Below are 14,484 nucleotides of genomic sequence, written 5' to 3' on the forward strand. Positions count from 1 at the left end.
TTTGCTTAAGGTTTGCCTATCTTTTCAATGACAACGTAAGATCTCTGAAATTGGTACTGTGCCTTATATTTGAAAGACTATATGAAATAGGAGAAAGAATAGGGTATAAACTCAGAAAAACCTTTTTAAATCCTGTGTGATATTGGGCAGGTTACTTAACCTCTCTGAACCTGAGTTTTACCATACATAAAAAGGGTACTAAATGTAATTATTTGATTGAGTTGGGATCTATGTTAGCTATGGGATGGAATCCCATATGCGGTTATTGTTAGTTATGTCTGTTCCATAATACATACTCAGAAAATATTAGTTCTCCCCTCCTTACACTACTTTGGAGAAGTTGGTCTTAACACAAAGTAGCTTCAGATGAAATCTTGAGGTTTGGCCACTTCCCTCAAGGACACTAGGACCAATGACGGGCCTTGTGGGGAAAGAAGAGCAGGAGTTGGTGAACCAGGAAAGCCTCTATTGGGGTCTGGCCTGTTGGTCTCTTACCTGATAATTGCCAGGGGGATGAAGTACACCAGGAAGGCCACAATGGTCATGTACGGGGTCCAGTAGGAGTCATCCGGCCATAGCGCCCAGCACTGCACTTCGCCATTAGAGAGTTTCCTTTTCCCAAATATTATCAGGGTGGGAATGGAGAAAAGGAAAGAAAGGCTCCAGGCAATCATGATGAGGATCTTGGCTTGCTTTTCTGCTCAAAGAAAAGAAGTTGGATGGTTTATCCATGTAGATATCAAAGACATTCAAGATGGGGACAGTATGAGAGATCACAAAGATGTGATCACTGGAGAACAGTGATCACATCTTTGGTGGGTGAGGGACATGGCCATGTGGTCAGACAGAGAGGGAACAGGTAATCTAGTTTGATAGCACGAGCATCAAAGGAATAGATCAGTGCGTGGGAAATAATGGAAGGGTTGGAAGTGGTCCAGGGAAGTAGGAAAATGTCTATACCACCTTCAGGACTTGAAGTGCTCAGAAGGCAAGTTGAGAAGCATCCACTTTGGAGATGTTAGGAGAACCAGGGATCTCAGGAGGCCTCCTGGATTTTGATGCTTGTTCCCTTTGCCATATTGGGGAAATTCTCTACAATAATTCTCTCCAATATACCTTCTGCTCCCCTCTCTCTTTCTTCTTCTTCTGGAATCCCAATTATTCTAATGTTGTTTCATCTTATGGTGTCACTTATCTCTCGAATTCTCCCCTCGTGGTCCAGTAGCTGTTTGTCCCTCTTTTGCTCAGCTTCTTTATTCTCTGTCATTTGGTCTTCTATATTGCTAATTCTTTCTTCTGTCTCATTTATCCTAGCAGTGAGAGCCTCCATTTTTTATTGCACCACATTAATAGCTTTTTTTAAATTTCAACTTGGTTAGATTTTAGTTCTTTCATTTCTCCAGAAAGGGCTTTTATATCTCCCAAGAGGGTTTCCCTAATATCTTCCATGCCTTTTTCGAGCCCGGCTAGAACCTTGAGAATCGTCATTCTGAACTCTAGATCTGACATATTACCAATGTCTGTGTTGATTAGGTCCCTAGCCTTCGGTACTGCCTCTTGTTCTTTTTTTTGTGGTGAATTTTTCCGCCTTGTCATTTTGTCCAGATAAGAGTATACGAAGGAGCAAGTAAAATACTAAAAGGGTGGCAACAACCCCAGGAAAATATGCTTTAACCAAATCAGAAGAGATCCCAAATCGTGAGGGGGGATAAAGGGGGCAAAAAGAGGCTCAGAAAGAAAAAAAAAAAAAAGAAAGAGAAAAAGAAAAGAAACAATTAAAAAGAGAAAACGAATAAAGAAAAAATATAATAAAGAAAATATACATATATATGTTAGATAAACTAGCTTAAAAATGTTAAAAAAGAAAAGGGTAAAAGTTAAAAAAAATTTAGCAAAAGAAGAGAAAAAAAATTGAAAAAGAAGAAAAAATTAAATTAACTGCAAGACTAAAGAATCATGGGGAGAAAGCCATGAGTTCTGTGCTTTGCTTTCTCCTCCTCTGGCATTCAGCTGCTCTCCTTGGTATTGAAACTGCACTCCTTGGTAGGTGAACTTTGTCCTGGCTGGATTTCTTGTTGATCTTCTGGGGGAGGGGCCTGTTGTAGGGATTCTCAAGTGTCTTTGCCCCAGGTGGAATTGCACCGCCCTTACCAGGGGCCGGGCTGAGTAATCCACTTGGGTTCGCTTTCAGGAGCTTTTGTTCCCTGAGCGCTTTCCGTAGAGTTCCGGAGGACGGGAATGAAAATGGCGGCCTCCCGGTATCCGGCCCAGAGGAGGCGAGAGCTTGGGGACCTCCTCCTCAGTGCGCCCTCAGAGAATAGCGCCCATTTACTCCCGTCTCCCTGGCCTCCGGCCGTGCTCCAAGCTCACCGAGCCTGCGACCAGTTCAAGGTAACCCAAGCTGTGAGCTCACTCCTTGGCTCTGTCTCTGTAGCCAGCTTCCCTGTTCTAATACCTGCAAGCTCTGTGACACTCAGACACCCCCGATCCTTCTGTGACCCTGTGGGACCTGAGACCACGCTGACCCCGCGTGGGCTTCACCCCGGTTTAGCCTCTGGAGTGATGTCCCTCAGTGGAACTGTTGGGAAATTTTTGATGACTGCTTCAATCTCCTTACTGGTTATGGGTCTGTGCAGGTTTTCTATTTCTTCCTGGTTCAGTTGTGGTAGTTTATATGTCTCTAGGAATGCATCCATTTCTTCCAGATTGTCAAATTTGCTAGAATATAGTTGCTCATAATATGTTCTTATAATTGTATTTCTTTGGTGTTGCTTGTGATCTCTCCTCTTTCATTTATGGTTTTATTTAGTTGGTCCTTTCTCTTTTCCTTTTGGTAAGTCTGGCCAAGGGCTTATCAATCTTATTAATTATTTCAAGGAACTAGCTCCTAGTTTCATTGATTTGTTCTACTGTTCTTTTGGTGTCATTGATTTCTGCTCTGATCTTTGTTATTTCTCTTCTCTGCTTAATTTAAGGCTTCTTTACTGTTCTTTCTCCAGCTCTTTTAGGTGTAGGGTTAAGTTGTGTACTTGAGACCTTTCTTGTTACTTGAGAAAGGCTTGTATTGCTATATATTTTCCTCTCAGGACTGCCTTTGCTGTGTCCCACAGATTTTGAACTGTTACATTTTCATTATCATTTATTTCCATGATTTTTTTCAATTCTTATTTAATTTCTGGATTGACCCATTCATTCTTTAGTAGGATGCTCTTTAGCCTCCATGTATTTGGGTTCTCTCCAACTTTCCTCTTGTGATTGAGTTGTAGCTTCAGAGCATTTTGTTCTGAAAATATGCAGGGAAGATCCCAATCTTTTGGTACCAGTTGAAACCTGATTTGTGACCCAGGATATGATGTATTCTGGAGAATGTTCCATGTGCACTAGAGAAGAATGTGTATTCTGTTGCTTTGGGATAAAATGTTCTGAATATATCTGTGATGTCCATCTGGTCCAGTGTGTCATTTAAAGCCTTTCTTTCCTTGTTGATCTTTTGCTTGGATGATCTGTCCATTTCATTGAGGGGGATGTTAAAGTCCCCTACTATTATTGTATTATTGTCAATGTGTTTCTTTGAATTTGTTATTAATTGGTTTATATAGTTGGCTGCTCCCAAGTTAGGGGCATAGATATTTAAAATTTTTAGATCTTCTTGTTGGACAGACACTTTGAGTATGATGTCATGTCCTTCCTCATCTCTTATCATAGTCTTTGGCTTCAAATCTAATTTATAAGGATTGCCACCCCAGTTTTCTTTGGATGTCCATTATCATGGTAAATTGTTTTCCACCCCCTCACTTTAAATCTGTAGGTGTCTTTGGGTCTAAAGTGAGTTTCTTGTAGACAGCATATTGATGGGTTTTGTTTTTTTTATCCATTCTGATACCCTGTGTCTTTTGATTGTGGCATTTAGCCCATTTACATTCAGGGTAACTATTAATATATATATATAAATTTGACTGGTAAATAGAACAGAGCCACCCACTTGATTTAAGGTGTATTTTGGTCTCTTAGAAGAAACTACCTCCCAAAATTTTTTAAAGAAAGAAATATTTATATATATACAAAAATAAGGGTAAACATGATAAAGGGATGACTAAGGATGAAAATTTTTTAAAAATTCTAAAAAAAGTAATTGATAAGTTGATTGGAAAAAAAAGAAAAGAAAGTGGAGAGAATTTGCTCAGAGTGGAGACTAACAAAGCCCTGTGCTAGATTTAGGGCATATTTTAATCTATTAGAAGAAATTGTATCCCAAAATATTTTTAGAAGGAAAAAACCCTATATGTATACAAAAAATAAAGTCAGATACAATGAAGGATAAATATGAGTATAATAATGAAGATTTTAAAAGATTTTTTTTAGGAAGTTATTATTAAGTAAACTAGTTAAAAGATATTAAAAGAGGAAATAGGAAAAGTTAAAAAATTAGAATAAGAAAAAAATTAAATTAAAAAAATTTAATTAACTTTGCAAGACTAAAGAATCATGGGGAGAAAGACATGAATTCCATGCTTTGCTTTTCCCTCCTCTGAATTCCGCCGTTCCCCTTGATCAGTGAGCTTGGTCTTGGCTGGATGTTCTTGCTGATCTTCTGAGGGAGAGGCCTGTTGTAGTGATTCTCAAATGTCTTTGCCCGAGGTGGAATTGCACTGCCCTTGCCAGGGGCCAGGCTAAATAATCTGCTTGGGTTTATTCTTGGAAGCTTTTGTTCCCTGAATGCTTTCCGAAGAGCTTTGGAAGACGGGAATGAAAATAGCAGCCTCCCAGTCTCCAGTACGGAAGAGCCCAGAGCTCAGGGGTCCCACATCTCAGTGCGCCCTTGGAGAAAAGCAGTCAATCACTACCGTCTCCCTGGTCTCCGGCCATGCTCCGAGCTCACCTGGCCTGTTACTGAGCATTTCTGTCTCTGACACACAGTCCCATTTGGAGTCTCCAAACCCAGCAGATTCCTGCCCCCAGGGAAGGAAGTTGAATCTTCCTAGATCTGCCACTTGTGGTGTCCCTGCTCAAATAGCAGTGGCCCGACTATGCCACAGATGACAGTTTAGGGTAATCCTGAGCTGAGAACGCACTTCTTGGCTCTGTCTCTGTAGTTGGCTTCCCCAATTATGGGGATACCTGCGAGCTCTGCTACACTCAGACACCCCCAATCCTTCTGTGACCCCGCAGGACCTGAGACCACACTGTCCCAGCGAGGGCTCCACCCCCGCTTAGCCTCTGGAGAATTGTCCCTCAGTGGAGCAGACTTTTAAAAGTTTGAATTTTGTGCTCTGTTGCTTGACTGCTTGCCAGGAGCCCGCCCCACCCCCCGCCGTCTATCTTCCCTTTGCTTTGGATTCACTTCTCCACACGTCCTACCTTTCAGAAAGTGGTTGATTTCCTGTTTCTAGAATTGCTGCTCTTCTTCTCTTTGATCTCCTGTTGGGTTTGTAGGTGTTCGAAATGGTTTGATATCTAGCTGAACTCCTGCAACCTGATGTCATCTCAGTCTGCTACTCCTCTGCCATCTTGACTCCCTTCCCCCTAATTCTGTACTTTTATCTTAGTCCTCTCTTTCATGCATCCCATAGATCTTCTTTGTTTTTTTTTTTTTTAAAGATTTTATTTATTTATTTGACAGAGAGAAATCACAGGTAAGCAGAGAGGCAGGCAGAGAGAGGAGGAAGCAGGCTTCTCGCGGAGCAGAGAGACCGATGCGGGGCTCGATCCCAGGACCCTGGGATCATGACCTGAGCCAAAAGCAGAGGCCTTAACCCACTGAGCCACCCAGGCGCCCCATCTTCTTTGTTTTTAATAATGAAAGCTACCCATGGTAATTACAGAAATACCAGTAGGGAAATATCAACAAAAAGAAGGCAAAAAAATCCCTGGTGGAAAGTACCGGAAATAGCCAGCCCAAATTTTGATAATGTGTTCATATGTAATATGTAGATTACACATATAAAAATGTGAACATAATGTACATGCTGGTTTTCAATCTGATTTTTTTCTCAGAAAAAAATTTTTATGACCATATCTTCATGTCAAAAAATTTTATGACGTCTTTTCATGTCTGCATCTATACAAGTGGCATTCAGACTTCTTTAAGCAATAAAAGCTTTTCATCAAATATAATTTTATCTCGAGCCCAGTGCAGGATGCCTGGTTGGCTCAGGCTGAGGTTGCATGACAGCCAGAAGCTTCCAGACCTGTTCTAGAGCAGGTCTACAAAATGAGTCCTCCAGGGCCAGTGTGTGAAGTGTAATTTGAAAAGCACCGATATAAATTTTTTCCCATCACTATACTAAACTCCAATTTTATTGATAACCTATTATTATTTAAATTGTTTCCAATTATTTTATTGCAAACAATTTATGTGTATTCTCTTTATGGTGCTGTTGCCTTAGGATAAACTCTGAGAAACTGATTTTGGCAAATATTATTCAATTTCTTCCAAAAGTGTCTACAACTTATGGCTCCCATTGGAAGTATACAGACATGCCTATTTCTGTATATTCTCCCAACACTGAGAGGATTCTTCCTCTTACTCTTGTTATCTCATTGATAAGATTGCATATCCAAATGTCTAATCTTGCAGTTCTTCAGTTAGTGATCAAAAGGAACATTTCTATATATCGTCCATTTATTATTTTTTTTGTTTCTTAATAATTTGTTCATGTCCTTTGTCTGTTTTTTCAATTGTTATGTTCTTATTTCTTTGCCAGAGTTCTTTAGAAGAAGGACATTATCCCTTTGCCTGTTGTATACAAATATTTTCTATTTGTTATTCTGCTTAGGTATGCATACGATGTTTATTATTTGTATAAAGAGTTTTAAAGTTTTGATGTAGTTTATTTTTATTTTTATTTTTTTATAAGATTTTATTTATTTATTTGACAGACCGATCACAAGTAGGCAGAGAGGCAGGCAGAGGGAGAGGGAGAAGCAGGCTCCCTGCTGAGCAGAGAGCCCGACGTGGGGCTTGATCCCAGGGTCCTGGGATCATGACCCAAGTCGAAGGCAGAAGCTTTAACCCAGGCGCCACAGTTTTGGTGTAGTTTAAACTACATTTATTTCCCTTATTGTTTCTGCTTTTGGTGTTATTCCCAGAAAGATCTTTCCCTCACCAAAAATAAAAAGTTTTACCTGTACCCTTTCAAGTTTAAAATTTTTACTTTTTCCATCCAACTGGCATTTACTTTGTAATTCACTGTGACAGATGGCAGTCTAATATTTTTTAAATGGCTAGACAACTATGCTAATGCCATATACTGACTAAGTCATTCTTTTCTAACTGATTTGATATTCCATATGCCTTATGTACATTATTCTGGTTTCAGTATCATATTTCTTAAATTATCAAAGTTTTATATTATGCTTTAGTATCCTGAAGTATGTATTTCTCTTCATTATGAATAGATGTTTTCCTAATTATTCTTGTACTTATTTATCCTAAAGAGGCTTAAAATGTCAGTTTCTTTGGAGTTCCTGGCTGAGGAAACCACCACTTTAGTAAAAAGCAGTGAACAAGACCAGTAAGAATAAGGGGAAGGCCTCCCCTTCCCCTCTTCTTCCATTGGTTTAGTCGCCATCACCTGGTGTCTGCTCAGCCATGAGGGACACTCTGTGACTTTTGCCTGCTCAGTTCTGGGTGAAGAAGCTGTGCTGCCCGGTGGGGAATCTCTTTCTACTGCCCCCTCTTTGTTCAATCACATGAACCCTTAGCCCAGCCCCTCAATGCTGCCCTTAAATTCTGAGGAACTGTAACTCCAAGTAATACCAAGTGAGCCCAACAGGGTTCCCTGTTCTCACCTACCACATCACCCCAAAACTCCTACATCGCCATGCAGCCTTTCTGGGCGAGTGTGGCATCCATTTTTCATCAGATCCCTGTGTGCTGGGAATTCCGTGAGGTTCTGTTATTTGAAGCCTTCTTTCCTTGGCTCCCTCCCAGCTGTACATCCCCTTTATTTCTGTTTCCTCTGTGACTTCAGTGGGATTGGCCAGAGAGGAAGGGAAAATGGATAATGTCTATTTCTAAGTTTTCACCTTTCCCCAAAGCTATTGAAGATGATTATTTTCCAAGTGCCCTCCACCAAACCTCTATTAATTTTGTAGTGAGGAAATAAATTGCTTTACGTTTTTAAAAGAATGCTATAATATTCATTGCTGCCTTTTCTGTAATTTAGGACACTGTTTAGAATATTGCAGTGTCTCCTAGAACTAGTCATATTTTCCATGAGCTAAAGAGTTGATTTTTTTTAACCCAATGAGTATTGTGAGATGAGTAATGTTTCCCTTCTGGCTATGGATTCCCTAAGCCTCCACCTCTGGCAAATATCTCAGGACACCCCTCATGTTTCCTTATACTTAATTTCCCTAATACTTATATTTCTGTACCTTGAAATACTCTGGTGTATGTGTTTTTGTATGCCCCCACTCAATCCTTCCTGGGGCTTGCTGGGCATAACTAAATAGGTGAATGAATAAGTATATCATACCTTTGTTTACATCATGAAGTGTCTCTCCCATTTCCCTTCATCCCACTCCCTGCTTCCTCCTTTATCACAATCACTGAGGCAAAGAAAGTGCCCAGAAAGCTTGGTGCTGGCCACATACTTCACACACACACACACACACACACACACACACACACAAAAAAAAAAAAAAAAAACAAAAAAAAAACCAACCTTAAGAAAAGCCTACAATAAACAGATATAAATTCTATTTTTAAAGTAGTTTTAATTGTGCACAACACATCAGTTTACCTTCTTGTACGTAAGTCCCTGTGGTCACTATAGCTAGTTGAAATCCCATTGCCAGAAGTGAGGACTTGTTGATGTGTGCCCTTGCAAGCATTTGTTGATTACTTTTTCTTTTTTTACTGTCTGTGGCTATCCCACTTCCTCATTGAGAAGCAGGATACGTGGTAGTCAAAATACCTGAATTACACCCAGGCCATCTTGGGTTCAAGTCTTGCCCTGCACCTACCAGCTGTGTGATTTGGGCAAGTTACTTTAACTCTCTAAATTATAATTGTCCAAACTGTAGGATTCAGATAATAATGGGACCTATCACATAGAGATGTTGTAAGAATTAAAGTACTTAACATGGTTAAAGAACTTATATAATCATGAATGCATCTGGTATGCAATCAATAAATCTAAGCTACTGAAACATCTACATTCCTCTACTGAAGGAATTCCTGCTGTTCTAAGCAAAGCTACAATAAACAACACATGTACATACAGGCATGAATGTGAGTGTTTGTCCAGAGAAGATACGGAGAAGTAGAACTTCAAGGTCAAAGGACTGCACATTTTGTTTTAACTAGATTTTGTTAACTTATCATTTAAAGGATCTATGCCGATTTTCTCTGAAATATTCAATAGTATCTGATGACATTAATTCTATTTATTCTAAAGTTCTGCTTGTTCTGCTAATTTTACTTTCTTAGTTGTGAATGCCTCAGAATGGTATTTTGAACTATTATCTATTTTCCACAGTTTTGTTTTTGTCTCATTTTGTATGATATTTGATTGCACTTCATCTCTGTAGTCAAGATTTCATATTAGTTCTTCATTTTATAAGTTTTTACAGGCTTCCTGGGAGAGTGTGGTACAGGTCATTCAACATTGTGTTCTTACTTGCTTTTAGGGGTCCTGGAGGAAACTGGGCTCTGCTCATGGGCAGAGTAATGGACAATTAGTCTTGTGACTAGGTACCAACCATCCCTCCAAGGAGTCATTTCTTCCTAGGACCCCACCCTGTCTCTTCAAATCCAGCATCCCCACTACTAGGAGGAAGAGCCCTCTATCTCTGTTGCCCCACTGGGAAGGGGGAGGACAGAGGGAACGTAAACATGCAGTGATGGACCCTCCTCCTTGTGTTCCAGAATCACCCTACTGGTTTCCTTGAGTCCTTCTTGCTTTGGCCTTTACACAATCTATTTAGGAAGCACTCTTAACACCATATTACTGTACTGTCATCTGTGGGTATTGTGAGTTGTGTGGTTTAAACCTTCCCTCTGACCCATCTGTTTTCTTCTTCTGGGGCTTCCACACTATTGCTGGATCAAGGAGAATTTTACTAGCCAGTAACTGTCAATTAAAAACATCTTTCCAATTATCTCTATGGTTTGGAAGTAAGGAAGACAAAGTGCTTGTTGACCATCCATGGGTACTATCTACATAGTAGATACATAGTATCCAAATAGTATCCACTTTTCCTAGGCATTCTGCTTCTAATTCTACATCTTTTTGGACCATCAGACCCATGAAGTGGAAAGAAAGTAGAAAAGAAGAGAGTGGGAATAAGAAAACCATTATTTAGGAGGATAACATTAGTGGAAATAAACCTACCCTCACCCAAGGATGGTTTCTTACAGGATAGACTTTAGTTAAGCCAACTTACCTCCTTGCAGGAACTTCATGGGGTAGACGATGGCATGGTATCTGTCTATGCTGAGGGACACCAGCACATAGGTAGAAGCATAGAGCAGCACAACCTGAAGAGAGAAACAAGAGGAGGTATGTGACTTCACAAAAGTGAGAGAATGCATATCATAGAGGAGTATTTTGTGCTATTTAGAAACCTGTGCACTAAAGTTAAGGAGGGATGAAGTTTGGGCTAGGGAGAGAAATGACTGACTCCCTATGTCTAGAAGTAGCTTGCTGTTTGGGAATTGGACTTTTCATTGCTAATGGTGACCAGTGAGAATGCTTCTAAGCTCACCCTTGTTCATTCATTCACATGACTTCTTGGAGACACCACATCTCAGGATCAGTCTTTCTTGACATTTGCATGGTACATTTGTTTGTAGTTGACTTATAAAGCTAAACTAATTTTCTCTGCCATACTTGACACTCCAGAATAATTAGAAAGAAACATTCATTTGGGTTTTATCAGTGTGAGTTGTTGAAAGACAATGGATGGGATCTGGTTTCCAGGAGCCCATGTGCTATTTAGAATCATTTATCATCATCTGTGTTAACAGTCTCAGAACTTACTTCCTCCTCCACTTCTTTAGCAGAGCTGTTCATTAGGGTCAGTCCTTGGGTCCCCTCTTCCTCCTTCCCACCCCATCTCTTACCAACTTTGCTCAGGCCCTTTAATTATCCTAAGTATAGTGTTATTTGTAGAGTTTGCAGAGAAGGAAATTGGGATATAAGAGGTTAACTTCTTTATGAGAGGAGCATAATCAAAATATAATTAAGTGAAATATCTCTGAAAGGATGATCAAAGTGGAAAGTTTTTGCGTAACGTTGAGCCTCATTTCTACCAAAAGTCCAGCCATATCTCTGTTTTGTAATCTTTGGGCCAATTCCAGAGTGGGGAAGGGTAAGTCAAAGACCAAAGTCTAAGGGTGAGTGTCTGAATCTCTTCTAAAATGAAAGAAAAATACCATGACTTTGGTAATAACTTTTGTCTGAATTTATACCTTACTGTTCTTTCCCTCACTCAACTAAAAATAAACAATATTGTTGTTCTTTATTATTTTTACCTAAAACACTACCACAAATGCATCCCAGTACTACCATTGTGGAAGGTGCTATAGGGAGGGGGTTTTGAGGTCTCATTAGTGATTGAAGGTTCTCCTGAGGGATGTAAGAAGAGAGTCTCCTCTTGCTAAAAAGGTGCTATATGGACGGGGGGAAGAATCATGTCCAAGTTTAACCAAAAAAAATTAGACAACTGTCTTCTTAGAGAAAACTGGGATTTCTATGTGTGATCCAAGAATTCAGAATTGTTATAGCTGGGCACACACAGCTCAGGAGGTGGCATTTCAGGAGGATGGGGGAAAAAAAGTCCCCAGGGGCAGAACTTTGTGGAGCGGAATGTTGTGGTAAGAAGGTCACAAGAATCTCAGCCATTTTTGGCTGTGTTGAGTGAGGTAGCTGACACAAGTTCAGAATCTGGAGCAAGAGGAAAGTTCACAAAAGAGAGTGCCAGCATTAACAAAAAGAGATGTATTTTGAGATACAGTCAAAAACAGTAGTTAATTTCAAGGGTATTCAAACATCAGGCAGGGTAAAAAAAAAACCTAAAGGTTACATAAAAGAAATGCATTTCAAATTGTCGTGCCTCTTTTTTACAAAAATAAAATGCCAGAAAAATAGCATAAAACATGTTCATAATTTTGAAAGAAAAATTATGATCCAAGAATTTTGTAAATATCATTTCTGTGCCAAGGCACAGAATAATTTACTTATATGTATAAGAAAGAAGAAAACATAACATCACATAATCTCCTGCAAAATCTTCTGTGAGGAAATATTTCTGCTGATTGAGCATTGTTTCAAAATTAAGACTCTATAAGAGGGACAGGATTGAATAATAGCAGCTATGGTAAGCAATGAGTCCAAAAATTCCCACAACATGTTTACAAAATAACTATGAATTTATTTAGGAAACATTCCAGGGAAAAATCTGGGGAGTTGAGAAGAGAGTATAAGGAAAGGAATCATGTTATATCTTTCCATTTGGACATTTTAGGCATCTCTTTTGTTTTTTACTTTGATAGAGACATACTCAATTTAAAAATTAAAGATAAGCTATGATAGTGAAATAAAAATGGAGAAAAATAATTTATTAACTTCTTATGGTTACTGTAACAAATTACCACTAACCTGTGGTTTAGACCAACAAAAATTTATTCTCTTACATTTCTAGAGACCAGAAGTGTAAAATCACTTATAGTATACTAGTTCAAAGTCAAAGTGTTAGCAAGGCCAGCCTCCCTCCAAAGGCTCTGGCGGGGTGTGTTTCCTCCCTTGCCTCTTTCAGCTTCAGGTGACAGCCAGCACTTTTTGATTTGTGGTTATACCAATTACATCTTGGGTCTGTGGTTATAATGCCTCTTCTGTCTGTCAAATCTCCCTCTGCCTCCCTTTTATAAAGAATATATATGATTACATTTAGACTCATTAAAATAATCCAGAATAATCTCCCCATTTAATTACATCTGTAAAGTCCCTATTTGCCATAGAAGGTAATATACATACATTTTAGGAATTAGGATTTGGATTTTGGTGGAGGGCATCTTTCAGCCTAACACAATTAATAACCAAATAGAAAAGAAAAAACATGTAAATAGGAAAAAAAATTAACCAAAAAGATTAAAATGAGGTGATTTAAATAATACCAAACACCATTTGTCTCAATAAATATAAATGGTTTAACCTCCTTGACTAAAACAAAGACTATGTACAAAATCCTTCCCCAAATCTAACTGCTTAGTGTGTTGAAAACAAACCTCTGAAACGAAATGATTATCAAAGTTTAAAAAATACAACAATGACCAAAGGCATACAGAACAACTAAAACCAAAAGAAGGCATTTAATACAATACTGCTAACAGAAAAATTAAATTCAAAGCAAATTGCACTACATGAGAAAAATGGATTCTTTTTATTTAAAAAAATACAATACAAAATGATGATAGAATATTAATAAACTTATATGTGACAAGCAACATAATACTAAATATGTATAACTAAAATGTTTAAAGATTTAAAAGAATAAAACATAATAATACATGGAAAAATTAAACACACTTTAAAAATAATACACATTATTGTAAAATATCTAGGCAACCATTTCAAAACTGGTCCTAAACTAAACTACCAAGAAAAAAAATCCCTCAATAGATTCCAAAAATTATACAACTTATATAATTTGCATATTTAAAACAACAAGCAATAAAAGCTGAAATTAGTACCATGTTATTTTTTTTTTAAATACCACTTGGAAATTTAAACACCCTTGTAATTAACTTGAGTCAAGAAGGAAATCAAAGTACAATTATAGTCAATTCATAAATGTCAACAATGAAAATTCTACACATCAACAACATATGGGATACCATTTGGAGAACAGATGGCAGCTTGAGGACATATGTCTGAATTCGCACTACCCCACCCCTCAATTCTGACAAAAATGACCTAGGAAATATAAAACTAAGGAAAATCTTCCAGAGAAGTGAGACTTGAATGCAGCAAACTTAGAAAAATTTTATTTAGAAAAATACCAGATTGGATCCATGTACAGGAGGATCCCCGGACTTAAAAAATTAATATACTTTATTTATTACAGCAATTTTAGTTTTACAGTAAAAATAGAGCAGATAGTACAGAGATGTCCCACCCTCCTTTCCCCCAGTTTTCCCTATTATTAACATCCTTCCCTAGTATTAACATCCTTCCCTATTATTAGCATCCATTTGTTAAAACTGATGAACTGATATCAACACATTATTACCCAAATCAATGTTTTATATGAAGCCTTATTCTTTATGTTTTATAATTCTGTGGGTTTTTGATAAATGCATGATATCATGTATCCACCATTCATACAGAAAAGTTTTACTATTCTAGAAATCCTCTGTGCTTTACCTATTCAATCCTTCCAAGTCCCTAGGAACCACTGATCTTTTTATGGTCTTCATTGTTTCCCTTTTCCAGAAGGTCATATGGTTGTAATCATACTCATGTAGCCATTTTTTTT

The 14,484-nt window shown here is 38.3% G+C and overlaps 1 protein-coding gene across 1 annotated transcript in view; it reads right to left on the reverse strand.

The window, feature by feature from the left end:
- Positions 1-14,484, reverse strand: part of NPSR1 (neuropeptide S receptor 1) — a 183,173-nt gene that overhangs the window by 31,106 nt on the left and 137,583 nt on the right. The window contains exons 6-7 of the mRNA XM_032304415.1: positions 10,393-10,486; positions 496-697 (exon numbers count right to left, since the gene is read on the reverse strand). Of these exons, the coding sequence (XP_032160306.1) occupies positions 496-697; positions 10,393-10,486 (296 nt within the window). The remainder of the gene's footprint in view (positions 1-495; positions 698-10,392; positions 10,487-14,484) is intronic.

Source organism: Mustela erminea, chromosome 11 (assembly GCF_009829155.1).
Source record: "Mustela erminea isolate mMusErm1 chromosome 11, mMusErm1.Pri, whole genome shotgun sequence".
In the NCBI taxonomy this organism is placed as follows: Eukaryota; Metazoa; Chordata; class Mammalia; order Carnivora; family Mustelidae; genus Mustela; species Mustela erminea.